Source organism: Oncorhynchus keta, chromosome 23 (genome assembly GCF_023373465.1).
Source record: "Oncorhynchus keta strain PuntledgeMale-10-30-2019 chromosome 23, Oket_V2, whole genome shotgun sequence".
In the NCBI taxonomy this organism is placed as follows: Eukaryota; Metazoa; Chordata; class Actinopteri; order Salmoniformes; family Salmonidae; genus Oncorhynchus; species Oncorhynchus keta.
In genome coordinates this window covers 11,412,761-11,440,121 of record NC_068443.1, presented here as the reverse complement: position 1 = coordinate 11,440,121, position 27,361 = coordinate 11,412,761, and the positions used below count along the sequence as shown (strand labels likewise).

Below are 27,361 nucleotides of genomic sequence, written 5' to 3'. Positions count from 1 at the left end.
AGTGGGAGGGATTCAGGGGTCCTTGGCAGAGGTAATGCCCTGGGGCCGTCTGTGGCAGGGTAATGCCTGGGTTGCCGCTTTGAGTGGGAGGGATTCCCTGGGGTCCACCGCTTTGAAAAAAAGGGATTCCCTGGGTACCAGTCAAACGTTTGGGAGGGATTCCCTGGGTCACTGCTTTTACTATTTTCCACTGTAGAATAATAGTAAAGGGATCAAAATTCCCTGGGAAATAACACATGCTTTGGGTGGGAAAAAGGTGTTAAACAGATCAAAATATATTTTAATGGGAGGGATTACATCTCTTGCCCTTTTCATTCACCTGATGATAAGACCAGACATGTAAATCATGTATTGTTTTTGATAAAGTATGATGGAGGTCCCTGGGTCGCCGCTTTGAGTGGGAGGAGATCCCTGGGTCGCCGCTTTGAGTGGGAGGAGGTCCCTGGGTCGCCGCTTTGAGTGGGAGGAGGTCCCTGGGTCGCCGCTTTGAGTGGGAGGAGGTCCCTGGGTCGCCGCTTTGGGTGGGAGGAGGTCCCTGGGTCGCCGCTTTGGGTGGGAGGGGTCCCTGGGTCGCCGCTTTGAGTGGGAGGGATTCCCTGGGTTGCTGCTTTGAATGGGAGGGGGATCCCTGGGTTGCCGCTTTGGGTGGGAGGGGTCCCTGGGTCACTGCTTTGGGTGGGAGGGATTCCTGGGTCGCCGCTTTGAATGGGAGGGATTCCTGGGTTGCCGCTTTGGGTGGGAGGATTCCCTGGGTCGCCGCTTTGAGTGGGAGGAGATCCCTGGGTCGCCGCTTTGGGTGGGAGGGGGTCCCTGGGTCGCCGCTTTGGGTGGGAGGGGGTCCCTGGGTCGCCGCTTTGGGTGGGAGGAGGTCCCTGGGTCGCCGCTTTGAGTGGGAGGGATTCCCTGGGTCGCCGCTTTGAGTGGGAGGGATTCCCTGGGTCGCCGCTTTGGGTGGGAGGGATTCCCTGGGTCGCCGCTTTGGGTGGGAGGGATTCCCTGGGTCGCCGCTTTGAGTGGGAGGGATTCCCTGGGTCGCCGCTTTGAGTGAGAGGGATTCCCTGGGTCGCCGCCTTGGGTGGGAGGGATTCCCTGGGTCGCCGCTTTGGGTGGGAGGGATTCCCTGGGTCGCTGCTTTGGGTGGGAGGGGTCCCTGGGTTGCCGCTTTGGGTGGGAGGGGTTCCCTGGGTCACTGCTTTGGGTGGGAGGGATTCCCTGGGTCGCTGCTTTGGGTGGGAGGGGGTCCCTGGGTTGCCGCTTTGGGTGGGAGGGGGTCCCTGGGTTGCCGCTTTGGGTGGGAGTATATTTGAGATTCTTCAAAGTAGCCACCCTTTGCTTTGATTACAACTTTACACACTCTTGGCATTCTCTCAACCAGCTTCATGAGGTAGTCACCCGGAATGAAGCTGGTTGAGAGAATGCCAAGAGTGTGCAAAGCTGTCATCAAGACAAAGGGTGGCTACTTCGAAGAATCTAAAATATAATATATATTTTGATTTGTTTAACACTTTTTTGGTTACTACATGCTTCTATATGTGTTATTTCATAGTTTTGATGTCTTCACTATTATTCTACAACGTAGAAAATAGTAAAAATAAAGAAAAACCCTTGAATGAGTAGGTGTGTCAAAACGTTTGACTGGTACTGTACATAATATCTTTATTATGAATCTTTCAGAGATAAGTGTGAATTACTCCAAGAGGTTCATTGATTGACGCCACACAGTGTGGTAATGCAATAGGGTGTTTTATTGTTTGAACACATTGAATGCAATGGGAACATTCTCTGCCCTTCAATATGACCTGACTTGTCATCCATATGACATGTATGACTCCAGTGCACAGGAGGTTGGTAGCACATGAATTGGGGAGGACGGGCTCGTGGTAATGGCTGGAGAGCCGTAGGTGGAATGGTATTAAATACATCACATGGTTTCCATGGTTTCCAGGTGTTTGATGCCAGTCCATCGGCTCCGTTCCGGACGTTATTATGAGCCGTTCTCCCTTCAGCAGCAGCCTGAGCTCCAGTGGTATTCTAGTATGTTCTCTATGCTCCTCTTTCACAGTAACCAACAAACAGCTATATGACCACTGTTACATAACATGCTTAACAACAACCCTATGGAGGCTTCCTACTTAGGGATACTTATGTTATTTCATGTATAAAAAGAAAAAAAGACAGAGAAATGTATGATGTGGCACACCGTTTCTCTTGTTTCTCTTGGGTCATGAAGGTAGACTTACACAAAGGACATACATTGTAATGAATTATCTCTGCTAAACACTAGGATCCAAAATCACAGTTTCAGTCTGTTAGTAAAACACGATATATGTAGGAGAAAAGACACAGTGGATACAGATAAGGAAACGTCAGTAGTAAGTATTTGTAATTGAAAACCTTTAATGTGTCATTTTGATTGTAGAGATTATAATGTATAAATTCACAAGCTTACATGTCTCTTTATAGTCATATCAACCTGCATCGAGTCTTATTGAGTTAGAAACTGAAGATAACACACCTTAGATAATGAACTTAATGATGGTTTGTCATAAGGACACATGTTGGACCCAAACAGCATAGATGGATGTAGATAGAATCAACGGAGTGGGACTGAATAAAAACAATGACATTTCAGCTGATTTCTTGACAGACGGGACAGAAGTTGATAGAAGTAGATTACATGTTGTGTCTTTCCAGGGGATTACCTGTAATACAAGACGCAGAGCAGAGGGACAGATGAGGGACAGAGCAGAAGGACAGAGCAGAGGGACAGATGAGGGACAGAGCAGAGGGACAGATGAGGGACAGAGGAGAAGGACAGAGCAGAAGGACAGAGCAGAGGGACGGATGAGGGACAGAGCAGAGGGACAGATGAGGGACAGAGCAGAAGGACAGAGCAGAGGGACAGATGAGGGACAGAGCAGAAGGACAGAGCAGAAGGACAGATGAGGGACAGAGCAGAAGGACAGAGCAGAGGGACAGAGCAGAGGTACAGATGAGGGACAGAGCAGAGGGACAGAGCAGAGGGACAGATGAGGGACAGAGCAGAGGGACAGAGCAGAGGGACAGATGAGGGACAGAGCAGAGGGACAGATGAGGGAGCAGAGCAGAGCAGAGGGACAGAGCAGACAGGAGCAGAGGGACAGATGAGGGACAGAGCAGAAGGACAGAGCAGAAGGACAGAGCAGAGGGACAGATGAGGGACAGAGGACAGAGGACAGAGGAGGGACAGAGCAGAAGGAGAGGGACAGAGCAGAAGGACAGATCAGAAGGACAGAGCAGAGGGACAGATGAGGGACAGAGCAGAAGGACAGAGCAGAAGGACAGAGCAGAGGGACAGATGAGGGACAGATGAGGGACAGAGCAGAAGGACAGAGCAGAAGGACAGAGCAGAAGGACAGAGCAGAGGGACAGAGCAGAAGGACAGAGCGGAAGGACAGAGCAGAGGGACAGATGAGGGACAGAGCAGAAGGACAGAGCAGAAGGACAGAGCAGAGGGACAGAGCAGAAGGACAGAGCAGAAGGACAGAGCAGAAGGACAGAGCAGAGGGACAGATGAGGGACAGAGCAGAGGGACAGAGCAGAAGGACAGAGCAGAGGGACAGATGAGGGACAGAGCAGACGGACAGAGCAGAAGGACAGAGCAGAGGGACAGAGCAGAGGGACAGAGCAGAGGGACAGATGAGGGACAGAGCAGAGGGACAGAGCAGAGGGACAGAGCAGAAGGACAGAGCAGAAGGACAGAGCAGAAGGACAGAGCAGAGGGACAGAGCAGAAGGACAGAGCAGAAGGACAGAGCAGAGGGGCAGATGAGGGACAGAGCAGAAGGACAGAGCAGAAGGACAGAGCAGAGGGACAGATGAGGGACAGAGCAGAAGGACAGAGCAGAAGGACAGAGCAGAGGGACAGAGCAGAAGGACAGAGCAGAGGGACAGAGCAGAGGGACAGAGCAGAAGTACAGATGTATAACAGTAGAACCTGTGTTAATGTGTTAGCTGTCTTTATGCTGCTGTTGTTCAAGCCTCTTGTCTGTATGGAATGTCAGTCACTCTGCTGTCAAGGTTTCTTTCTGTTTCCCAGTTCTTCTTCTAGGTTTTTCATTACCACTGTCTAAACAGATGGATGATTTGATTACTGCCAGCCTTGATTAGATTGTGCCAGGCAGTGTTGGCAGGATTGAAATCAAAACCGAACCCTCATGTAAGTTGTGACATCTTCAGTTAAACAAATCTCACAAAAATCAGTTTTGGAATACGGACTTTATGACCAGAATGATCCTATTTACACCTTGTAGTCAATTTTGACACTAGAATACATGTTTCTGACTCCCAAAGCGCCTGAGGCTCCTGAGTGGCGCAACGGTCTAAGGTCCTGCCACTCAGTGCAAGAGGTGTCACTCGTCCTTGGTTTGAATCCAGGCTGTATCACATCTGGCCATGATTGGGAGTCCCATGGCCCAGCGTCGTTCGGGTTTGGCCGGGGTAGGCCGTCATTGTAAATAAGAATTTGTTCTTAACTGACTTGCCTAGTTAAATAAAGGTTCAATATTTTTTTTTATATACAGTGGGGAGAACAAGTATTTGATACACTGCTGATTTGGCAGGTTTTCCTACTTACAAAGCATGTAAAGGTCTGTAATTTTTTATCATAGGTACATTTCAACTGTGAGAGACGGAATCTAAAACAAAAATCCAGAAAATCACGTTGTATGATTTTTAAGTAATTAATTAGCATTTTATTGCATGACATAAGTATTTGATCACCTACCAGTAAGAATTCCGGCTCTCACAGACCTGTTAGCTTTTCTTTAAGAAGCCCTCTTGTTCTCCACTCATTACCTGTATTAACTGCACCTGTTTGAACTCGTTACCTGTATAAAAGACACCTGTCCACACACTCAATCAAACAGACTCCAACCTCTCCATAATGGCCAAGACCAGAGAGCTGTGTAAGGACATCAGGAATATAATTGTAGACCTGCACAAGGCTGGGATGGGCTACAGGACAATAGGCAAGCAGCTTGGTGAGAAGGGAACAGCTGTTGGTGCAATTATTAGAAAATGGAAGAAGTTCAAGATGACGGTCAATCACCCTCAGTCTGGGGCTCCATGCAAGATCTCACCTCGTTGTGGCATCAATGATCATGAGGAAGGTGAGGGATCAGCCCAGAACTACACGGCAGGACCTGATCAATGACCTGAAGAGAGCTGGGACCACAGTCTCAAAGAAAACCATTAGTAACACACTACGCCGTCATGGATTAAAATCCTGCAGCGCACGCAAGATCCCCCTACTCAAGCCAGCGCATGACCAGGTCCATCTGAAGTTTGCCAATGACCATCTGGATGATCCAGAGGAGGAATGGGAGAAGGTCATGTGGTCTGATGAGACAAAAATAGAGCTTTTTGGTCTAAACTCCACTCGCCGTGTTTGGAGAAAGAAGAAGGAGGAGTACAACCCCAAGAACACCATCCAAACTGTGAAGCATGGAGGTGGAAACATCATTCTTTGGGGATGATTTTCTGCAAAGGGGACAGGACGACTGCACTGTATTGAGGGGAGGATGGATGGGGCCATGTATCGCGAGATCTTGGCCAACAACCTCCTTCCCTCAGTAAGAGCATTGAATATGGGTCGTGGCTGGGTCTTCCAGCATGACAACGACCCGAAACACACAGCCAGGGTAACTAAGGAGTGGCTCCGTAAGAAGCATCTCAAGGTCCTGGAGTGGCCTAGCCAGCCTCCAGACCTGAACCCAATAGAAAATCTTTGAAGGGAATTGAAAGTCCGTATTGCCCAGCGACAGCCCCGAAACCTGAAGGATCTGGAGAAGGTCTGTATGGAGGAGTGGGCCAAAATCCCTGCTGTGCAAACCTGGTCAAGAACTACAGGAAACGTATGATATCTGTAATTGCAAACAAAGGTTTCTGTACCAAATATTAAGTTCTGCTTTTCTGATGTATCAAATACTTATGTCATGCAATAAAATGCAAATTAATTACTGTGATTTCTTCAGCTTGTCCCAACTCTCCCTCAGACATTTGGGTCACGGCTAACTATTATCAACAGCAACCCTGGAGCAATTAGGGTTAAGTGCCTTCATATTTTTCACCTCAGGGATTTGAACGAGCAATCTTTTGGTTACTGACCCAATGCTCTAACCGCTAGACTATCTTCAGCCTTTATTGTTGTTGACAACCTCATACAGACTGATGCAATTTATGGATGCTTAGGAAGTTACATGATACTCTTTATGACATGCGGTAACACAAAGGACAGGTTTTGACTAAGCTTTCTTCTGGATCTTTCATAATTTTATGCAGTAGATGTATGAAGTCTGGCACAATGAACGTTTCAAACGTTTACACAACAGAGTTTATGATCAGTTCATAGGGTTTTTTACAGCAATGGTGATGATTTTGCTATACACAATTTAAACTCACCTCTAATCGATACTTCTCTTTCCCCGATAGATCACTAGAAAGAAGAGAAAGAGAAATAATGGTGTTCAGCATAAAAACTAGGAGGTTCAACAAGGGTTCTTCTAAGATCCTCAAAGTTCTTTGAAGAATCTTAGGGTTCTGGACACTGAAAAATGCCCCCAAAAGGTACTTTGAAGAACCCCATAGGATTTGGGGTTCATCGAGGAACCTCCTTAGTTCTTGTGGGTTCTTGCAGGAACCTAACTGCCCAACTGAAAAATGTGGATTTGAATTTGAAAAACATCTTGTAGCAAAGCATTTAACTGATCATTTTTAAGATCTCCTCAATTTAACGTGAGGTTTCTCCCTTGTATGATATAAATAGGTATTGTTTTATGATGATATCGTCTATCTTTTCATATTTGTGCAAATGGCCGTGTTGTTGGGCACTTTCTCCCTTATAAAATGATTTACAAAAGAGAAAATGGACACAATTCAGTGGATGTCAATCAACAAAGAGGTAAGAAAATGTTGAGGGATTTAACTGCCCACTTATTTGTGTGTGTCTGCAGGTATTCTGCCGATGAGGCACACAAAGGTATGTACAATTGGTATTGTAGATCACATGTACTGTAGGGTATCATCTAATTATTATTAAGGTTCTCTAAAACCTTATAGGATTCAATCACAGCAGCCATCTTGCTCCTCACTGAGCTCTTCGATGAAGATCCCAGAGGTCTCTACATTATGGACAAGGTGTTATGGACAAGGTATGAAAACTGTTGTCAAAAGTGAAGATTTTTTCAATCACATTTACCACAAAAACCAAGGAATGAAAGCTGTCATGTGCACGTTTTCTTAATCATCTGTATAATTATTATTTTTGTATTCACAGACTTCACCCTCCCTACACTGTAAACCCCTTCTGGCCATGGATACGAAGGATATCAACACATCAACACACCAGAGGATATATTGATTGAACTTGGAGCTCTGCTGGGAGTTGACCTCATATTTAGATTTTTGAATTCTGCTTCGACACAAATCATAATAAACACTAATTAATAATATGGGAACAAATGAACCCCAAAAGGTTATTCGAGGAACCATTAAAGGGGGTTCTTTGAAGAGGTTCCCCACAGTTTCAATTTGAAGTACCCATAAAAAAAATGTATTTTTTAATGTATTTTTATGGGTAGGATATACAATGTCAGTAAAGTTGCCTGGTGAGGTTTACTATCGGTCGCCAGACACTTACCCATTCCTACATTGCTTCCAGAGCAGGACACTGTAAGATAATGAGAACAATGCCATTAGATACAAACTAACTTTAGACATTCCCAGTTTGACCTATCTCCCACAGAATATATTTATCTGCCTAACAAACCAACTAACTAGTAACAAACTAACCAACAAAACAACTAACCACCTAACGAACAACTAATCAACTAACCAACTACTAACTAACTAACTAATTAACTAATTAACAAACTAACTAATGACTAACTAACTCATGACTAACTACTAACTAGCTATGAACGTCTAACTAACTAACTATCTATCTATTAGCTAACGAACTACAGTTGAAGTCGGAGGTTTACATACACCTTAGCCAAATACATTTAAACTCTGTTTTTCACAATTCCTGAAATTTTATCAGAATAAAAATTCCCTGTTTTAGGACAGTTATGATCACCACTTTATTTTAAGAATGTGAAATGTCCAAATAATAGTAGAGAGAACGATGTATTTCAGCTTTTATTTCTATCATCACATTCCCAGTGGGTCAGAAGTTTACATACACTCAATTAGTATTTGGTAGCATTGTCTTTAAATTGTTTAACTTGGGGCAAACGTTTCTAGTAGCCTTCCACAAGCTTCCCACAATAAGTTGGGTGAATTTTGGCCCATTCCTCCTGACAGAGCTGGTGTAACTGAGTCAGGTTTGTAGGCCTCCTTGCTCGCACACACTTTTTGGGGCGGCAAGTAGCCTAGTGGTTACTAGTAGACTAGTAACTGAAAGGTTGCAAGTTCAAATCCCCAAGCTGACAAGGTAAACATATGTTGTTCTGCCCCTGAACAAGGCAGTTAACCCACTGTTCCTAGGCCATCATTGAAAATAAGAATTTGTTCTTTACTGACTTGCCTAGTTAAATAAAGATTAAAAAAATAAAAAAACATGCTTTTTCAGTTCTGCCCACAAATTTTCTATGGGATTGAGGTCAGGACGTTGTGATGGCCGCTCCAATACCTTGACTTTGTTGTCCTTAAGCCATTTTGCCACAACTTTGGAAGTATGCTTGGGGCCATTGTCCATTTGGAAGACCCATTAGCGACCAAGCTTTAACTTCCTGACTGATGTCTTGAGATGTTGCTTCAATATATACACATAATTTTCCATCCTCCAGATGCCATCTATTTTGTGAAGTGCACCAGTCCCTCTTGCAGCAAAGCACCCCCACAACATGATGCTTCCACCCCCGTGCTTCACGGTTGGGATGGTGTTCTTTGGCTTGCAATCCTCCACCTTTTTCCTCCAAACATAACGATGGTCATTATAGCCAAACATTTCTATTTTTGTTTCATCAGACCAGAGGACATCTCTCCAAAAAGTATGATCTTTGTCCCCATGTGTAGTTGCAAACCGTAGTCTGGCTTTTTTATGGCGGTTTTGGAGCAGTGGCTTCTTCCTAAGCTGAGCGGCCTTTCAGGTTATGTTGATATAGAGCTCGTTTTACTGTGGATATAGATACTTTTGTACCTGTTTCCTCCAGCATCTTCACAAGGTCCTTTGCTGTTGTTCTGGGATTGATTTGCACTTTTCTCACCAAAGTATGTTCATCTCTAGGAGACATAACGCGTCTCCTTCCTAAGCGGTATGACAGCTGTGTGGTCCCATGGTGTTTATACTTGCGCACTATTGTTTTTACAGATGAACATGGTACCTTCAGGCATTTGGAAATTGCTCCCAAGGACGAACCAGACTTGTGGAGGTCTACAATTGTTTCCCATGATGTCAAGCAAAGAGGCACTGAGTTTGAAGGTAGGCCTTGAAATACATCCACACGTACACCTCCAAATCACTCAAATGATGTCAGTTAGCCTATCAGAAGCTTCTAAAGCCATGACATAATTTTCTGGAATTTTCCAAGCTGTTTATAGGCAGTCAACTTAGTGTATGTAAACTTCTGACCCACTGGAATTGTGATCAGTCTGTAAACAATTGTTGGAAAAATTACTTGTGTCGTGCACAAAATATTGCCAAAACTATAGTTTGTTAATAAGAAATTTGTGGAATGGTTGAAACTAGTTTTAATGTCTCCAACCTAACTGTATGTAATCTTCATCTTCAACTTGACTAATAACTAACTACTAACTAACAAATACTACTGCTAGTGTAACGGATGTGAAACGGCTAGCTTAGTTAGCGGTGTGCGCTAAATAGCGTTTCAATCGGTTACGTCACTTGCTCTGAGACCTGGAAGTACTAGTTCCCCTTGCTTTGCAAGGGCCGCGACTTTTGTGGCGCGATGGGTAACAATGCTTCGAGGGTGACTGTTGTCGTTGTGTGCAGAAGGTCCCTGGTTCGCGCGAGGGGACGGTTTAAAAGTATACTGTTACACTAACTAACTACTAACTACTAACAAACTACTAACTAACTACATACTAACTAGCTATGAACTACTAACTAACCATCTAACCATCTAACCAACTAACTAACTAAATAAGTAACTACACACACTCACCAGAGTAGATCCTGCCGGGACAGAATGTGACTTTGCTCCCATCCTGATTGACAGGTGCCACCACCATGGTGTAGACGTCCCCACACATGACCTCGGCCACGTCACAGGAGCTGCTGAGAGGCGGGGGGATGCAGGTATGGTTGGTGCCTGTCCCAATCAGGTCCACCGTGTAGTTCTGGGGGCCCGAGGAGTGCCAGTACACCCTCAGAGATTTGTTGGCCATCCGGTAGAGCTTGACACTCGATGGACAACAGGCGCCTGGGAGCGAGAGAGGAGTAAAGATTGAAGATGTATATGACGTGGTCTTGAATGGACAGAATGCAAAATGGGGGGAAATATTGGTGTTTGTTTGTGATTATTTTGCAGTTTGTTGTGTGTGCAAGAATATTCTGTGCGTTCATGCATGTATGTGTGTGTGGGTGTGTTTGCAGTATATCTACCTTTGACTAGCTATGTGTGTGTGTGCGTCTGTCTGTCTGTCTGTCTGTGCGTCTGTCTGTCTGTCTGTCTGTCTGTCTGTCTGTCTGTCTGTCTGTCTGTCTGTCTGTCTGTCTGTCTGTCTGTCTGTCTGTCTGTCTGTCTGTCTGTCTGTCTGTCTGTCTGTCTGTCTGTCTGTCTGTCTGTCTGTCTGTCTGTGTGTGTGTGTGTGTGTGTGTGTGTGTGTGTGTGTGTGTGTGTGTGTGTGTGTGTGTGTGTGTGTGTGTGTGTGTGTGTGTGTGTGTGTGTGTGTGTGTGTGTGTGTGTGTGTGTGTGTGTGTGTGTGTCTGTGGCCTATGCATACTCACTGGATGAGAACCCATGATATCTGCATTCTGCCTTGTGGCCTGTCCTGCTGATGGCCTCCAGGCTCACGCTATAGTTGGTCCCGCAGGTGATGCATCCCATCAGGCAGTGTGTGTCCATGGTGTGGCACTTGGCGTGTCCCCGAGATGATGTCAACGCTGTGACATAGGAGCGCGCCCCTGTAGCGGGCGACCAGGTGACGTTGGTCATGGCCTGGGTCACCTGGTCTACTGTCAGGGTGTGGGGGCAGCAGGGACCTGGCGAGGGAACAGAACAGAACAGATTCTTAGATATCTGACTAAAACTAGTGCACTGCATAGGGAATACAGTGTCAAATGAGACTGCCTGTGAGTTATCTGTAATGTCTGTATATCTACGGTCTGTATAATCTATGGTCTGTATATCTATGGTTTATATATCTACGGTATGTATATCTATGGTCTGTATATCTATGGTCTATATATCTATGGTATGTATATCTATGGTCTGTACATCTATGGTCTATATATCTATGGTATGTATATCTATGGTCTGTACATCTATGGTCTATATATCTATGGTATGTATATCTATGGTCTGTACATCTATGGTTCAAATGACACCCTATTCCCATACTGCACAAATAGGATATCGTTTTAGATTTGCCCTAACAACCACATACACTCTGTCATACAGGGTTTCCCGCACCTGTTTCCAGGGGCACGCTATAGCTGGACAGGCTTGGCCCCACTGCTGTCCTGGCATACGCTGTGACATCATAGGTGGCTCCGCAGGGCAGCTGTGTGAGCTGGCAAGAGGTGGAGAGTGATTGACAGGTGTGTGTGTCAGTGAGGCCCACGGCTGTGACGGTGTAGGTAGTGTTGGGGGTGTTGGGGGCCGTGTACAAGACACTGACACTCGAGGATGAGTTGGTCTGAGATACACTCAGGATCTCTGGAGAACAGGGAGCTAGAGGAGAGATGAGGGGTTAATGGACTGGTTAATTGATTCATTTGTTGATTGGTAAGTTGGTTAATTTGATGTTTGGTTAAAGCTTATTCTTATCCTTGTCTTGTACACAGGAGGTTGGTGGTACCTTCATTGGGGAAGACAGGCTCGTGGTAATGGCTGGAGCAGAATTAGTTGAATGGTATCAAATACATGGTTTCCATGTGTTTGATCAATCAATCAATCAAATGTGTTTATCAAATGCCCTTTTTACATCAGCCAATGTCACAAAGTACTATATAGAAACCCAGTCTAAACCCCCAAACAGCAAGCAATGCAGATGTACAGTCATGGCCAAAAGTTTTAATTTCCACAAAGTTTGCTGCTTCAGTGTCTTTAGATATTTTTGTCAGATGTTACTATGGAATACTGAAGAATAATTGCAAGCATTTCATAAGTGTCAAAGGCTTTTATTGACAATTTCGTCAAGTTGATGCAAAGAGTCAATATTTGCAGTGTTGACCCTTCTTTTTCAAGACCTCTGCATTCTGCCCTGGCATGCTGTCAATTAACTTCTGGGCCACATCCTGACTGATGGCAGCCCATTCTTGCATAATCGATGCTTGGAGTTTGTCAGAATTTGTGGGGTTTTGTTTGTCCACCCGCCTCTTGAGGATTGACCACAAGTTCTCAATGGGATTAAGGTCTGGGGAGTTTCCTGGCCATGGACCCAAAATATTAATGTTTTGTTCCCCGAGCCACTTAGTTATCATGTTTACCTTATGGCAAGGTGCTCCATCATGCTGGAAAAGGCGTTGTTCATCACCAAACTGTCCCTGGATCGTTGGGGAAAGTTGCTCTCGGAGGATGTGTTGGTACCATTTTTTATTCATGGCTGTGTTCTTAGGCAAAATTGTGAGTGAGCCCACTCCCTTGCCTGAGAAGCAACCCCACACATACATTTTTTATTTTACCTTTATTTTACTAGGCAAGTCAGTTAAGAACAAATTCTTATTTTCAATGATGGCCTAGGAACAGTGGGTCAACTGCCTGTTCAGGGGAAGAACGACAGATTTGTACCTTGTCAGCTCTGGGATTTGAATTTGCAATCTTCTGGTTACTAGTCCAACGCTCAAACCACAAGGCTACCCTGCCACCCCATGGTGGCAGAGAATGGTCTCAGGATGCTTTACTGTTGGCATGACACAGGCCTGATGGTAGCGCTCACCTTGTCTTCTCCAGACAAGCTTTTTTCCAGATGCCCCAAACAATCGGAAAGGGGATTCATCAGAGAAAATGACTTTACCCCAGTCATCAGCAGTCCAATCCCTGTACCTTTTGCAGGATATCAGTCTGTCCCTGATGTTTTTCCTGGAGAGAAGTGGCTTCTTTGCTGCCCTTCTTGACCCCAGTCCACCCTCCAAAAGTATTTGCCTCACTGTGCGTGCAGATGCACTCACACCTGCCTGCTGACATTCCTGAGCAAGCTCTGTACTGGTGGTGCCCCAATATCGCAGCTGAATCAACTTTAGGAGACGGTCCTGGCGTTTGCTGGACTTTCTTGGGCGACCTGAAGCCTTCTTCACAACAATTGAACCGCTATCCTGGAAGTTCTTGATGATCCGATAAATAGTTGATTTAGGTGCAATCTTACTGGCAGCAACATCCTTGCCTGTTTAGCCCTTTTTGTGCAAAGCAATGATGACGGCACGTGTTTCCTTGCAGGTAACCATGATTGACAGAGGAAGAACAATGATTCCAAGCACCACCCTCCTTTTGAAGCTTCCAGTCTGTTATTCGAACTCAGTCAGCGTAACAGATTGATCTCCAGCCTTGTCCTCGTCAACACTCACACCTGCGTTAACGAGAGAATCACTGACATGATGTCAGCTGGTCCTTTTGTGACAGGGCTGAAATGCAGTGGAAATGTTTTTTTGTGATATAGTTCATCTGCATGGCAAAGAGGGACTTTGCAATTCATCTGATCACTCTTCATAACATGTTGGTGTATATGCTAATTGCCATCAAACAAATTGAGGCAGCAGACTTTGTGAAAATAAATATTTGTGTTATTCTCAACTGTGAAGTGAGCACGGTGGCTCGGATAAACTCCCTAAAAAGGCAGGAACCTAGGAAGAAACCTAGGTTCCATTCCATTTGCTCCGTTCCAGCCATTATTATGAGCCGTCCTCCCCTCAGCAGCCTCTACTGGTCTTGTAATGGTAAAGTGAGATCCCATGTAGAACAAAGACAGTAAAGTTGAGGAAGAGCTGATCTCATTCTTAAAATAAAATGTTTTCTGTGTAATTTAAAGTGAATACACCCTTGCACTGTTTATTACCTATTGTATTGATGTGTGTTTTACCTGTCTCGTGTGTGTAAGGTTTGCAGGTGCGGTTGCAGCCTCGTATTTCACTGCATGTTGTCACCACCACACTGTACTGTGTGTTACAGTGTAGGTTGGACAGAGCACACACAGGCGCCGTGTCCTTACAGTGGATGACATCATCAATCTCCTCCGCCGTCGTCTCGTATAGCTCCGCCCCCCGCACCGGCGACCACATGATCTCCAGGGTCTCCGTCGACACCAGTGCTATGGTAACGTCCTCTGGGCAACAGGGAACTAGGGAGGAAGAGAAGAGAGATGAGTGACTTGACAAAGCTGTGTGTGTGTGTGTGTGTGTGTGTGTGTGTGTGTGTGTGTGTGTGTGTGTGTGTGTGTGTGTGTATGTATGTGTATGTGTATGTGTATGTGTATGTGTGTGTGTGTGTGTATGTATGTATGTGTGTGTGTGTGTGTGTGTGTGTGTGTATGTGTGTGTGTGTGTGTGTGTGTGTGTGTGTGTGTGTGTGGACAGTATAATAACTCTTACTGGTGGTATAGTTGAACACGTCTCCCGGTGGACTGGAGCCAGCCTGGTTGTAGGTGAACATGGTGATGAGGTAGGTGTATCCACACATGCAGTAGAAGTGACAGGTGGTGTCAGTGGTGTTACAGCGCTCCTCAGACCCGTCGTCTCTCTTGACAAAAGCGATGTAATACTCCACCAAGGGCATCTTAGTCCACGACACCCAGCAGCTGCCCGCCTGGTGCTCATCTACCCAGACTTGCTCCAGAGGGCATGGGACTGACAGAGAGACACAAGAGCGATATACATATAACTCCAGGCAGGACTCTACATTATAGACCTTATAGCATAGTAATAAAATACACTATTTTACATCTGTGTAACAGAGAGAGTCAAGAGATTACATTACCTTATACCATAGTAATAACACTGGAAGAATTGCAAGTACATATAAATACACTATTATTACATATGTGTGCCCGAGAGATACAAGAGTGATTAGTATGATTAGTACATTACCTAATATCATAGTAATAATATTGGGGAGGTCAGCTTACATTGACCTTTGTAATAACACCGGAAAGATTCATGTTAGTATGGCTACAGTGTAGTGTTGCAACTACTGCCCTCCCGGACATCTACAGAACCTTGTGTCACAGGAAGATCCTGAAGGACTTCAGCCACCCGAGCCATGCCGAAGACAGTACAGGTGCATCAAAGCTGGGACAGAGAGACTGAGAAACAGCTTCTATCTCCAGGCCACCAGACTGTTGAACAGTCACCACTAGCCAGCCTCCGCCCTGTACCCTGTCCCCTGTCCTGAACCTTAGTCACTGTTACTAGCCGGTTACCACCCGGTACTCTACCCTTCGCCTTAGAGACTGCTGCCCTATGTACATAGAGTCATTGAACACTGGTCACTTTAATAATGTTTACATACTGTTTTACTCACTTTATATGCATATACTGTATTCTACTGTAGTCATGGCTCAAGGGTCAGGGGGTATACATACATGTGATGAATTCCTCTGGGTCAGAGGGGTTGCTGGTTCCAGCTCTGTTCTCGGCTGTAACAGTCACACTGTGGTTCTGCCCGCAGCTCAGTGGGCTGATCATACAGAACCTCCCTGAGGCAGAGCAGTTCTGACCAGTAGAAGTCTTTGCCAAGTAGACGTCTGCCCCATGCACCATCTGCCAGTAGACTGCCAAACCCCCAGACCTGGTCTGGGTCAAAAACACCTGGATGGTCCCAGGGCTGAGAGGACCTAGTGGGGGGACAGAGATACAGTTATTCAAAGAACGACACAAAAAAATAAATTTACTGATATGAACATGAGATTAACATACTCACATAGACACACTCATACATCCAGATGGCATATAAAGTCATACCTGGGTTCTAATGAACTGTGCCAACATCTAGTGGACAGACTAAAAAAGCATAAATAACTTTTCCCTTTCTGGCATCTTGCCAGGTCTCTTTCTCTCCTGAGAGGTTTTAATACAAGCTAATATTATTAACCAAACACCCAGTTGCCATGCTTACGGGTGATCTGACACACAGTGAGGTCGTCTCCGGGGCGACCGTCCAGGTCCCAGGCCGTGCCCTTGACGCAGTAGATGGTACCGGGCTCCAGGTCATCAAAGGTCATGAATGGGTCGCTGGTGTTGAGTTTGAGGCGAGAGTTGGAGCCCTCCTTGATGATGCAGAGGGTGTAGAGGACCGCGTGGTTGACCGGGGACCAGGTCACCAGGATGGTGTCATTTCTGGGAGAGGTGGAGTTTAGCTGTGGGGCCACCACCACTGAAGAGGGAAAGGGAGAAAAAAGATAGATTAATAAACTAATAGATGTGATGAAAGGAGGCAGACAGAGAGAGAGAGAGAGAGAGAGAGAGAGAGAGAGAGAGAGAGAGACAGAGAGAGAGAGAGAGAGAGAGAGAGAGAGAGAGAGAGAGAGAGAGAGAGAGAGAGAGAGAGAGAGACAGAGAGAGAGAGAGAGAGAGAGAGAGAGAGAGAGAGAGAGAGAGAGAGAGAGAGAGAGAGAGAGAGAGAGAGAGAGAGAGAGAGAGAGAGAGAGAGAGAGAGAGAGAGAGAGAGAGAGACAGAGACAGAGAGAGAGAGAGAGAGAGAGAGAGAGAGACAGAGAGAGAGAGAGAGAGAGAGAGAGATGATACTATCCAGGAAGGAAACAAACCTGTTCCAGGCATAGATAAAAGGAGAGAGAATATATTGAAAGAGTCCAAACCTGGCCAAACAGAGTCATCTTTTTTGTTTGCTAGTGAAATAGAATCAATTTTCCTGTCCTTATGATACGTCCAATTCTCCTTGGGGAGAGGAGAACCTAGTTCTCATGGTTTCCCTTTTCATATTCTGATATGTTTAAGGCTTAAATGGGGAGATACAGTTTCCGCACAAGGCACCCTCTATGACAATAGAGCTGCGAAACTGCACTCCATTATGGAGATAGCAGCCCTTTGTCTCTCAGACACTATGGAGAGGTGGCGTTTCAGTCATGATACAGTCATTACGATATTAAGTAAACAACTTTTAATTTCAGTTGAAGAGTGAGTGAAAGTTGAGGGAGACGTATTGTCTGTGATCAATTCTTCTTTTGGCTTGGATCAGATAGACACTAATTGTCCTTTTACTTTCTAATTATTTTAACAAACTTAAGGCTTTTTTTATAAACCTAGACAGGTGTATGTATCTAAACAGGTGTATGTATCTAAACAGGTGTATGTATCTAAACAGGTGTATGTGAACAGGTTTATAAACCTAGACAGGTGTATGTATCTAAACAGGTGTATGTATCTAAACAGGTGTATGTGAACAGGTTTATAAACCTAGACAGGTGTATGTATCTAAACAGGTGTATGTGAACAGGTTTATAAATCTAGACAGGTGTATGTATCTAAACAGGTGTATGTATCTAAACAGGTGTATGTATCTAAACAGGTGTATGTGAACAGGTTTATAAACCTAGACAGGTGTATGTATCTAAACAGGTGTATGTATCTAAACAGGTGTATGTGAACAGGTTTATAAACCTAGACAGGTGTATGTATCTAAACAGGTGTATGTGAACAGGTTTATAAACCTAGACAGGTGTATGTATCTAAACAGGTGTATGTGAACAGGTTTAAAAACCTAGACAGGTGTATGTATCTAAACAGGTGTATAAACCTAGACAGGTGTATGTATCTAAACAGGTGTATGTATCTAAACAGGTGTATGTGAACAGGTTTATAAACCTAGACAGGTGTATGTATCTAAACAGGTGTATAAACCTAGACAGGTGTATGTATCTAAACAGGTGTATAAACCTAGACAGGTGTATGTATCTAAACAGGTGTATGTATCTAAACAGGTGTATGTGAACAGGTTTATAAACCTAGACAGGTGTATGTATCTAAACAGGTGTATGTGAACAGGTTTAAAAACCTAGACAGGTGTATGTATCTAAACAGGTGTATAAACCTAGACAGGTGTATGTATCTAAACAGGTGTATAAACCTAGACAGGTGTATGTATCTAAACAGGTGTATAAACCTAGACAGGTGTATGTATCTAAACAGCTGTATGTATCTAAACAGGTGTATGTGAACAGGTGTATAAACCAGGACAGGTGTATGTATCTAAACAGGTGTATGTGAACAGGTTTATAAACCTGGACAGGTGTATGTATCTAAACAGGTGTATGTGAACAGGTTTATAAACCTGGACAGGTGTATGTATCTAAACAGGTGTATGTGAACAGGTTTATAAACCTGGATAGGTGTATGCGAACAGGTGTATAAACCAGGACAGGTGTATGTATCTAAACAGGTGTATGTGAACAGGTTTATAAACCTGGACAGGTGTATGCGAACAGGTGTATAAACCTGGACAGGTGTATGTATCTAAACAGGTGTATGTGAACAGGTTTATAAACCTGGACAGGTGTATGTGAACAGGTGTATAAACCAGGACAGGTGTATGTATCTAAACAGGTGTATGTGAACAGGTGTATAAACCTGGACAGGTGTATGTATCTAAACAGGTGTATAAACCAGGACAGGTGTATGTATCTAAACAGGTGTATGTGAACAGGTGTATAAACCTGGACAGGTGTATGTATCTAAACAGGTGTATGTGAACAGGTGTATAAACCAGGACAGATGTATGTATCTAAATAGGTGTATGTGAACAGGTGTATAAACCTGGACAGGTGTATGTATCTAAACAGGTGTATGTGAACAGGTGTATAAACCTGGACAGGTGTATGTATCTAAACAGGTGTATGTGAACAGGTGTATAAACCTGGACAGGTGTATGTATCTAAACAGGTGTATGTGAACAGGTGTATAAACTTGGACAGGTGAATGTATCTAAACAGGTGTATGTGAACAGGTGTATAAACCTGGACAGGTGTATGTGAACAGGTGTATAAACCTGGACAGGTGTATGTATCTAAACAGGTGTATGTGAACAGGTTTATAAACCTAGACAGGTGTATGTATCTAAACAGGTGTATGTGAACAGGTTTATAAATCTAGACAGGTGTATGTATCTAAACAGGTGTATGTATCTAAACAGGTGTATGTATCTAAACAGGTGTATGTGAACAGGTTTATAAACCTAGACAGGTGTATGTATCTAAACAGGTGTATGTATCTAAACAGGTGTATGTGAACAGGTTTATAAACCTAGACAGGTGTATGTATCTAAACAGGTGTATGTGAACAGGTTTATAAACCTAGACAGGTGTATGTATCTAAACAGGTGTATGTGAACAGGTTTAAAAACCTAGACAGGTGTATGTATCTAAACAGGTGTATAAACCTAGACAGGTGTATGTATCTAAACAGGTGTATGTATCTAAACAGGTGTATGTGAACAGGTTTATAAACCTAGACAGGTGTATGTATCTAAACAGGTGTATAAACCTAGACAGGTGTATGTATCTAAACAGGTGTATAAACCTAGACAGGTGTATGTATCTAAACAGGTGTATGTATCTAAACAGGTGTATGTGAACAGGTTTATAAACCTAGACAGGTGTATGTATCTAAACAGGTGTATGTGAACAGGTTTAAAAACCTAGACAGGTGTATGTATCTAAACAGGTGTATAAACCTAGACAGGTGTATGTATCTAAACAGGTGTATAAACCTAGACAGGTGTATGTATCTAAACAGGTGTATAAACCTAGACAGGTGTATGTATCTAAACAGCTGTATGTATCTAAACAGGTGTATGTGAACAGGTGTATAAACCAGGACAGGTGTATGTATCTAAACAGGTGTATGTGAACAGGTTTATAAACCTGGACAGGTGTATGTATCTAAACAGGTGTATGTGAACAGGTTTATAAACCTGGACAGGTGTATGTATCTAAACAGGTGTATGTTTATAAACCTGGATAGGTGTATGCGAACAGGTGTATAAACCAGGACAGGTGTATGTATCTAAACAGGTGTATGTGAACAGGTTTATAAACCTGGACAGGTGTATGCGAACAGGTGTATAAACCTGGACAGGTGTATGTATCTAAACAGGTGTATGTGAACAGGTTTATAAACCTGGACAGGTGTATGTGAACAGGTGTATAAACCAGGACAGGTGTATGTATCTAAACAGGTGTATGTGAACAGGTGTATAAACCTGGACAGGTGTATGTATCTAAACAGGTGTATAAACCAGGACAGGTGTATGTATCTAAACAGGTGTATGTGAACAGGTGTATAAACCTGGACAGGTGTATGTATCTAAACAGGTGTATGTGAACAGGTGTATAAACCAGGACAGATGTATGTATCTAAATAGGTGTATGTGAACAGGTGTATAAACCTGGACAGGTGTATGTATCTAAACAGGTGTATGTGAACAGGTGTATAAACCTGGACAGGTGTATGTATCTAAACAGGTGTATGTGAACAGGTGTATAAACCTGGACAGGTGTATGTATCTAAACAGGTGTATGTGAACAGGTGTATAAACTTGGACAGGTGAATGTATCTAAACAGGTGTATGTGAACAGGTGTATAAACCTGGACAGGTGTATGTGAACAGGTGTATAAACCTGGACAGGTGTATGTATCTAAACAGGTGTATGTGAACAGGTGTATAAACCTGGACAGATGTATGTATCTAAACAGGTGTATGTGAACAGGTGTATAAACTTGGACAGGTGTATGTATCTAAACAGGTGTATGTGAACAGGTGTATAAACCTGGACAGGTGTATGTGAACAGGTGTATAAACCTGGACAGGTGTATGTATCTAAACAGGTGTATGTGAACAGGTGTATAAACCAGGACAGGTGTATGTATCTAAACAGGTGTATGTGAACAGGTGTATAAACCTGGACAGGTTTTGTGAACAGGTGTAAAACCTGGACAGGTGTACGTGAACAGGTGTATACACCTGGACAGGTGTATGTATCTAAACAGGTGTATGTGAACAGGTGTATAAACCTGGACAGGTGTATGTGAACAGGTGTATAAACCAGGACAGGTGTATGTATCTAAACAGGTGTATGTGAACAGGTGTATAAACCTGGACAGGTGTATGTGAACAGGTTTATAAACCTGGACAGATGTATGTATCTAAACAGGTGTATGTGAACAGGTGTATAAACCGGGACAGGTATGTGTTTCTAAACAGGTGTATGTGAACAGGTGTATAAACCTGGACAGGTGTATGTATCTAAACAGGTGTATGTGAACAGGTGTATAAACCTGGACAGGTGTATGTGAACAGGTGTATAAACCTGGACAGGTGTATGTATCTAAACAGGTGTATGTGAACAGGTGTATAAACCAGGACAGGTGTATGTATCTAAACAGGTGTATGTGAACAGGTGTATAAACCTGGACATGTGTATGTATCTAAACAGGTGTATGTGAACAGGTGTATAAACCAGGACAGGTGTATGTATCTAAACAGGTGTATGTGAACAGGTGTATAAACCTGGACAGGTGTATGTATCTAAACAGGTGTATGTGAACAGGTGTATAAACCAGGACAGGTGTATGTATCTAAACAGGTGTATGTGAACAGGTGTACAAACCAGGACAGGTGTATGTATCTAAACAGGTGTATGTGAACAGGTGTATAAACCTGGACAGGTGTATGTATCTAAACAGGTGTATGTGAACAGGTGTATAAACCAGGACAGGTGTATGTATCTAAACAGGTGTATGTGAACAGGTGTATAAACCTGGACAGGTTTTTGTGAACAGGTGTATAAACCTGGACAGGTGTACGTGAACAGGTGTATAAACCTGGACAGGTGTATGTATCTAAACAGGTGTATGTGAACAGGTGTATAAACCTGGACAGGTGTATGTGAACAGGTGTATAAACCAGGACAGGTGTATGTATCTAAACAGGTGTATGTGAACAGGTGTATAAACCTGGACAGGTGTATGTGAACAGGTTTATAAACCTGGACAGATGTATGTATCTAAACAGGTGTATGTGAACAGGTGTATAAACCAGGACAGGTATGTGTTTCTAAACAGGTGTATGTGAACAGGTGTATAAACCTGGACAGGTGTATGTATCTAAACAGGTGTATGTGAACAGGTGTATAAACCTGGACAGGTGTATGTGAACAGGTGTATAAACCTGGACAGGTGTATGTATCTAAACAGATGTATGTGAACAGGTGTATAAACCAGGACAGGTGTATGTATCTAAACAGGTGTATGTGAACAGGTGTATAAACCTGGACAGGTGTATGTATCTAAACAGGTGTATGTGAACAGGTGTATAAACCAGGACAGGTGTATGTATCTAAACAGGTGTATGTGAACAGGTGTATAAACCTGGACAGGTGTATGTATCTAAACAGGTGTATGTGAACAGGTGTATAAACTTGGACAGGTGAATGTATCTAAACAGGTGTATGTGAACAGGTGTATAAACCTGGACAGGTGTATGTGAACAGGTGTATAAACCTGGACAGGTGTATGTATCTAAACAGGTGTATGTGAACAGGTGTATAAACCTGGACAGATGTATGTATCTAAACAGGTGTATGTGAACAGGTGTATAAACTTGGACAGGTGTATGTATCTAAACAGGTGTATGTGAACAGGTGTATAAACCTGGACAGGTGTATGTGAACAGGTGTATAAACCTGGACAGGTGTATGTATCTAAACAGGTGTATGTGAACAGGTGTATAAACCAGGACAGGTGTATGTATCTAAACAGGTGTATGTGAACAGGTGTATAAACCTGGACAGGTTTTTGTGAACAGGTGTATAAACCTGGACAGGTGTACGTGAACAGGTGTATACACCTGGACAGGTGTATGTATCTAAACAGGTGTATGTGAACAGGTGTATAAACCTGGACAGGTGTATGTGAACAGGTGTATAAACCAGGACAGGTGTATGTATCTAAACAGGTGTATGTGAACAGGTGTATAAACCTGGACAGGTGTATGTGAACAGGTTTATAAACCTGGACAGATGTATGTATCTAAACAGGTGTATGTGAACAGGTGTATAAACCGGGACAGGTATGTGTTTCTAAACAGGTGTATGTGAACAGGTGTATAAACCTGGACAGGTGTATGTATCTAAACAGGTGTATGTGAACAGGTGTATAAACCTGGACAGGTGTATGTGAACAGGTGTATAAACCTGGACAGGTGTATGTATCTAAACAGGTGTATGTGAACAGGTGTATAAACCAGGACAGGTGTATGTATCTAAACAGGTGTATGTGAACAGGTGTATAAACCTGGACATGTGTATGTATCTAAACAGGTGTATGTGAACAGGTGTATAAACCAGGACAGGTGTATGTATCTAAACAGGTGTATGTGAACAGGTGTATAAACCTGGACAGGTGTATGTATCTAAACAGGTGTATGTGAACAGGTGTATAAACCAGGACAGGTGTATGTATCTAAACAGGTGTATGTGAACAGGTGTATAAACCTGGACAGGTTTTTGTGAACAGGTGTATAAACCTGGACAGGTGTACGTGAACAGGTGTATAAACCTGGACAGGTGTATGTATCTAAACAGGTGTATGTGAACAGGTGTATAAACCTGGACAGGTGTATGTGAACAGGTGTATAAACCAGGACAGGTGTATGTATCTAAACAGGTGTATGTGAACAGGTGTATAAACCTGGTGTATGTGAACAGGTTTATAAACCTGGACAGATGTATGTATCTAAACAGGTGTATGTGAACAGGTGTATAAACCAGGACAGGTATGTGTTTCTAAACAGGTGTATGTGAACAGGTGTATAAACCTGGACAGGTGTATGTATCTAAACAGGTGTATGTGAACAGGTGTATAAACCTGGACAGGTGTATGTGAACAGGTGTATAAACCTGGACAGGTGTATGTATCTAAACAGGTGTATGTGAACAGGTGTATAAACCAGGACAGGTGTATGTATCTAAACAGGTGTATGTGAACAGGTGTATAAACCTGGACAGGTGTATGTATCTAAACAGGTGTATGTGAACAGGTGTATAAACCAGGACAGGTGTATGTATCTAAACAGGTGTATGTGAACAGGTGTATAAACCTGGACAGGTGTATGTATCTAAACAGGTGTATGTGAACAGGTGTATAAACCAGGACAGGTGTATGTATCTAAACAGGTGTATGTGAACAGGTGTACAAACCAGGACAGGTGTATGTATCTAAACAGGTGTATGTGAACAGGTGTATAAACCTGGACAGGTGTATGTATCTAAACAGGTGTATGTGAACAGGTGTATAAACCAGGACAGGTGTATGTATCTAAACAGGTGTATGTGAACAGGTGTATAAACCAGGACAGGTATATGTTTCTAAACAGGTGTATGTGAACAGGTGTATAAACCTGGACAGGTGTATGTATCTAAACAGGTGTATGTGAACAGGTGTATAAACCTGGACAGGTGTATGTATCTAAACAGGTGTATGTGAACAGGTGTATAAACCAGGACAGGTGTATGTATCTAAACAGGTGTATGTGAACAGGTGTATAAACCAGGACAGGTATATGTTTCTAAACAGGTGTATGTGAACAGGTGTATAAACCTGGACAGGTGTATGTGAACAGGTGTATAAACCTGGACAGGTGTATGTATCTAAACAGGTGTATGTGAACAGGTGTATAAACCAGGACAGGTGTATGTATCTAAACAGGTGTATGTGAACAGGTGTATAAACCAGGACAGGTATATGTATCTAAACAGGTGTATGTGAACAGGTGTATAAACCTGGACAGGTGTATGTATCTAAACAGGTGTAGGTGAACAGGTGTATAAACCTGGACAGGTTTTTGTGAACAGGTTTATAAACCTGGACAGGTGTATGTATCTAAACAGGTGTATGTGAACAGGTGTATAAACCAGGACAGGTGTATGTATCTAAACAGGTGTATGTGAACAGGTGTATAAACCTGGACAGGTGTATGTATCTAAACAGGTGTATGTGAACAGGTGTATAAACCTGGACAGGTGTATTTGAACAGGTTTATAAACCTGGACAGGTGTATGTATTTAAACAGGTGTATGTGAACAGGTGTATAAACCAGGACAGGTGTATGTATCTAAACAGGTGTATGTGAACAGGTGTATAAACCTGGACAGGTGTATGTAATCTAAACCATCTACCCGTTCTGATCTGGACGGGTGCTGAGGGCTGGCTGCGTCCCGCGCTGTTGACAGACATGACACTGAGGGTGTAGTCTGTGTATGGCTGCAACTGCAGCACGGTGCCGGGGGAGCTGGTCACCGCAGTCTCTGATAAGAAGTCTCCCACCTCAGACTCAGCTCGCAGGATGTAGCCGCTCGCCCCCATTACCTCACTGAACTCCACAGTGATGCTGTCGCTCTGCTTTGAGTAGGCCTGCTTAATGGTAGGTACCTCGGGGGCTGGTGGTCAGAGTAGAGCAGAGCAGAGCATCATCACACACAGGATACAGATATCATCATCCTAATCATCATAATTATCATTATCATCATAATTATCAACATCATCATGAACATCATATTTATCAATTTCATCATAATCATCATAATTATCATCATCATAATTATCATCATCATCATAAATATCAAAATGATCATCATCATAATTGTCATCATCATCATAATTATCATCATCATCATCATAATTATCATCATCATCATAATCATCATCATCATAATTATCATCATCATAATTGTCATCATCATCATAATTATCAGTATCATCATAATCATCATCATCGTCATAATTATCATCATCATCATAATTATCATCATTATAATCATCATCATCGTCATAATTATCATCATCATCATAATTATCATCATTATAATCATAATTGTCATCATCATCATAATCATCATCGTCATAATTATCATCATCGTCATAATTATCATCATTATAATCATCATTGTCATCATCATCATAATTATCATCATCATCATCATCATCTTCTTCTTATTCAAATACCTTATTCAAAGCATTGAGAGAATAGCAGGCCTACAATGCGTTATACGTAATTCATAATATGTCCTTTACGCACACACATGGCCATTATGCATGCATACATACATGAGCTCCCGTCCAACTCTGCACTGCTCAGGACGTTGCCCGCTTTGTCAATGGCCTCGACCCGAATGGTGTACATCGTGTTGGCGGAGAGAGAGTTAACAGAGCCCATGACGGAGTTCCCGCTGAACTGGGCGAATGCGGACGCTTGAGGAGAGTTCTTTGGTGTGGCGGTGATTTTGTAGGAGCTGGCCCCAGAGTAACGACTCCATCGCACCGTCATACTTTTTGTGGACACTTGGAACACGGATAACGTTATGTCTGCAACGTTGTGAAATAACAGAAATCGTTAAATACATTTTAGGCTTATTATTTGCATGTACTTTATAATGGCGTAATAACAGTCAAATAAAAGAGAATGTCTCTCAAACAATTATGTGGGAAAGTTGGTTTTAAAATGTTAACAAAGAGTTGTTTGAATACCTTTTTGTGCTCCACATATCTGAAAACCAAACATAAACATCTATAGTTAGTTGGATAATCCAAAAAGCTGTTTTTGAAAAAACGCTAACGGAAACCATTTCAACGGTAGCGGTGGTATTTCATATTTTATCCCTAAAAGGAACATTATACCCCTGGCTTGTATAATATTCTCTCTGCATGACAGGCCGAGAGGCAGCACATTTTTTCTTCACTCAACACAGATTTCAGAACTGGTCAGTGAGCTCAGGGCTTTTTTCCCCTCAATGAATGAATTTGTCCATTGAGCCAAGGTTGGGCATACACTCATTGAAAGCAGTGTTACTCAGAAGAGCCTGTGTATTTATTTCCCAAATGTCTCCCTCTGTCTCTATGCATTTCTAGAATCATACAAAGTGCATGTTTTCAGATGGTTACAATGACACAGCAGAATAACAATATCATATACAACTGCAATAATCAGCACTAAGATTGTTTAAGCAACACATTATTTGTAGGTCTAATTAGTAAAGATCTGTTCTTACCTCAGATAAACTGATTAAAAGCAAGAGCTGTAACACTTTAAAATCTGTTGCTCCCATTCTTCCTGGAAAGCCTCTGCCTTGAGGCTAAAGATGTATAGTAGGCTAATGCTATTTCTGATTATGACCGCAGGGTAGTGTCAGGGGCTGAA

General features: G+C 43.1%; 2 protein-coding genes across 2 annotated transcripts; both read right to left on the bottom strand.

Moving 5' to 3' along the window:
- Positions 1-344: 344 nt before the first annotated feature.
- On the bottom strand, positions 345-1,815 carry LOC127911138 (calcium-binding protein P-like). Its single transcript, XM_052477400.1, has 2 exons — positions 1,800-1,815; positions 345-1,285 (listed from the first exon to the last, which is right to left on the bottom strand). The coding sequence occupies exons 1-2, from the start codon at positions 1,813-1,815 to the stop codon at positions 345-347; spliced, it is 957 nt and encodes a 318-aa protein (XP_052333360.1).
- fndc7a (fibronectin type III domain containing 7a) lies at positions 1,728-27,361 on the bottom strand. The gene is made up of 14 exons (XM_052476347.1): positions 27,213-27,361; positions 26,692-26,710; positions 26,272-26,529; positions 25,344-25,604; positions 16,271-16,528; positions 15,738-15,989; positions 14,749-15,003; positions 14,241-14,498; positions 11,636-11,896; positions 10,951-11,205; positions 10,166-10,423; positions 7,678-7,707; positions 6,441-6,474; positions 1,728-2,702 (listed from the first exon to the last, which is right to left on the bottom strand). Exons 1-13 carry the CDS (start codon positions 27,267-27,269, stop codon positions 6,443-6,445), a joined length of 2,454 nt encoding a protein of 817 aa, XP_052332307.1. The 5' UTR covers positions 27,270-27,361; the 3' UTR covers positions 1,728-2,702; positions 6,441-6,442.

Bases quoted from the DNA above. Each gene is read 5' to 3' on its own strand.
- fndc7a (XM_052476347.1), bottom strand. From the start codon at position 27,269: ATGGGAGCAACAGATTTTAAAGTGTTACAGCTCTTGCTTTTAATCAGT. The intron at 15,004-15,737 runs GTATGTATACCC...TCTCTCTGTCAG, and splicing joins CCCAGAGGAATTCATCACAT to TCCCATGCCCTCTGGAGCAA. The intron at 11,897-14,240 runs GTAAAACACACA...TCTCTCCTCTAG, and splicing joins ACCTTACACACACGAGACAG to CTCCCTGTTCTCCAGAGATC.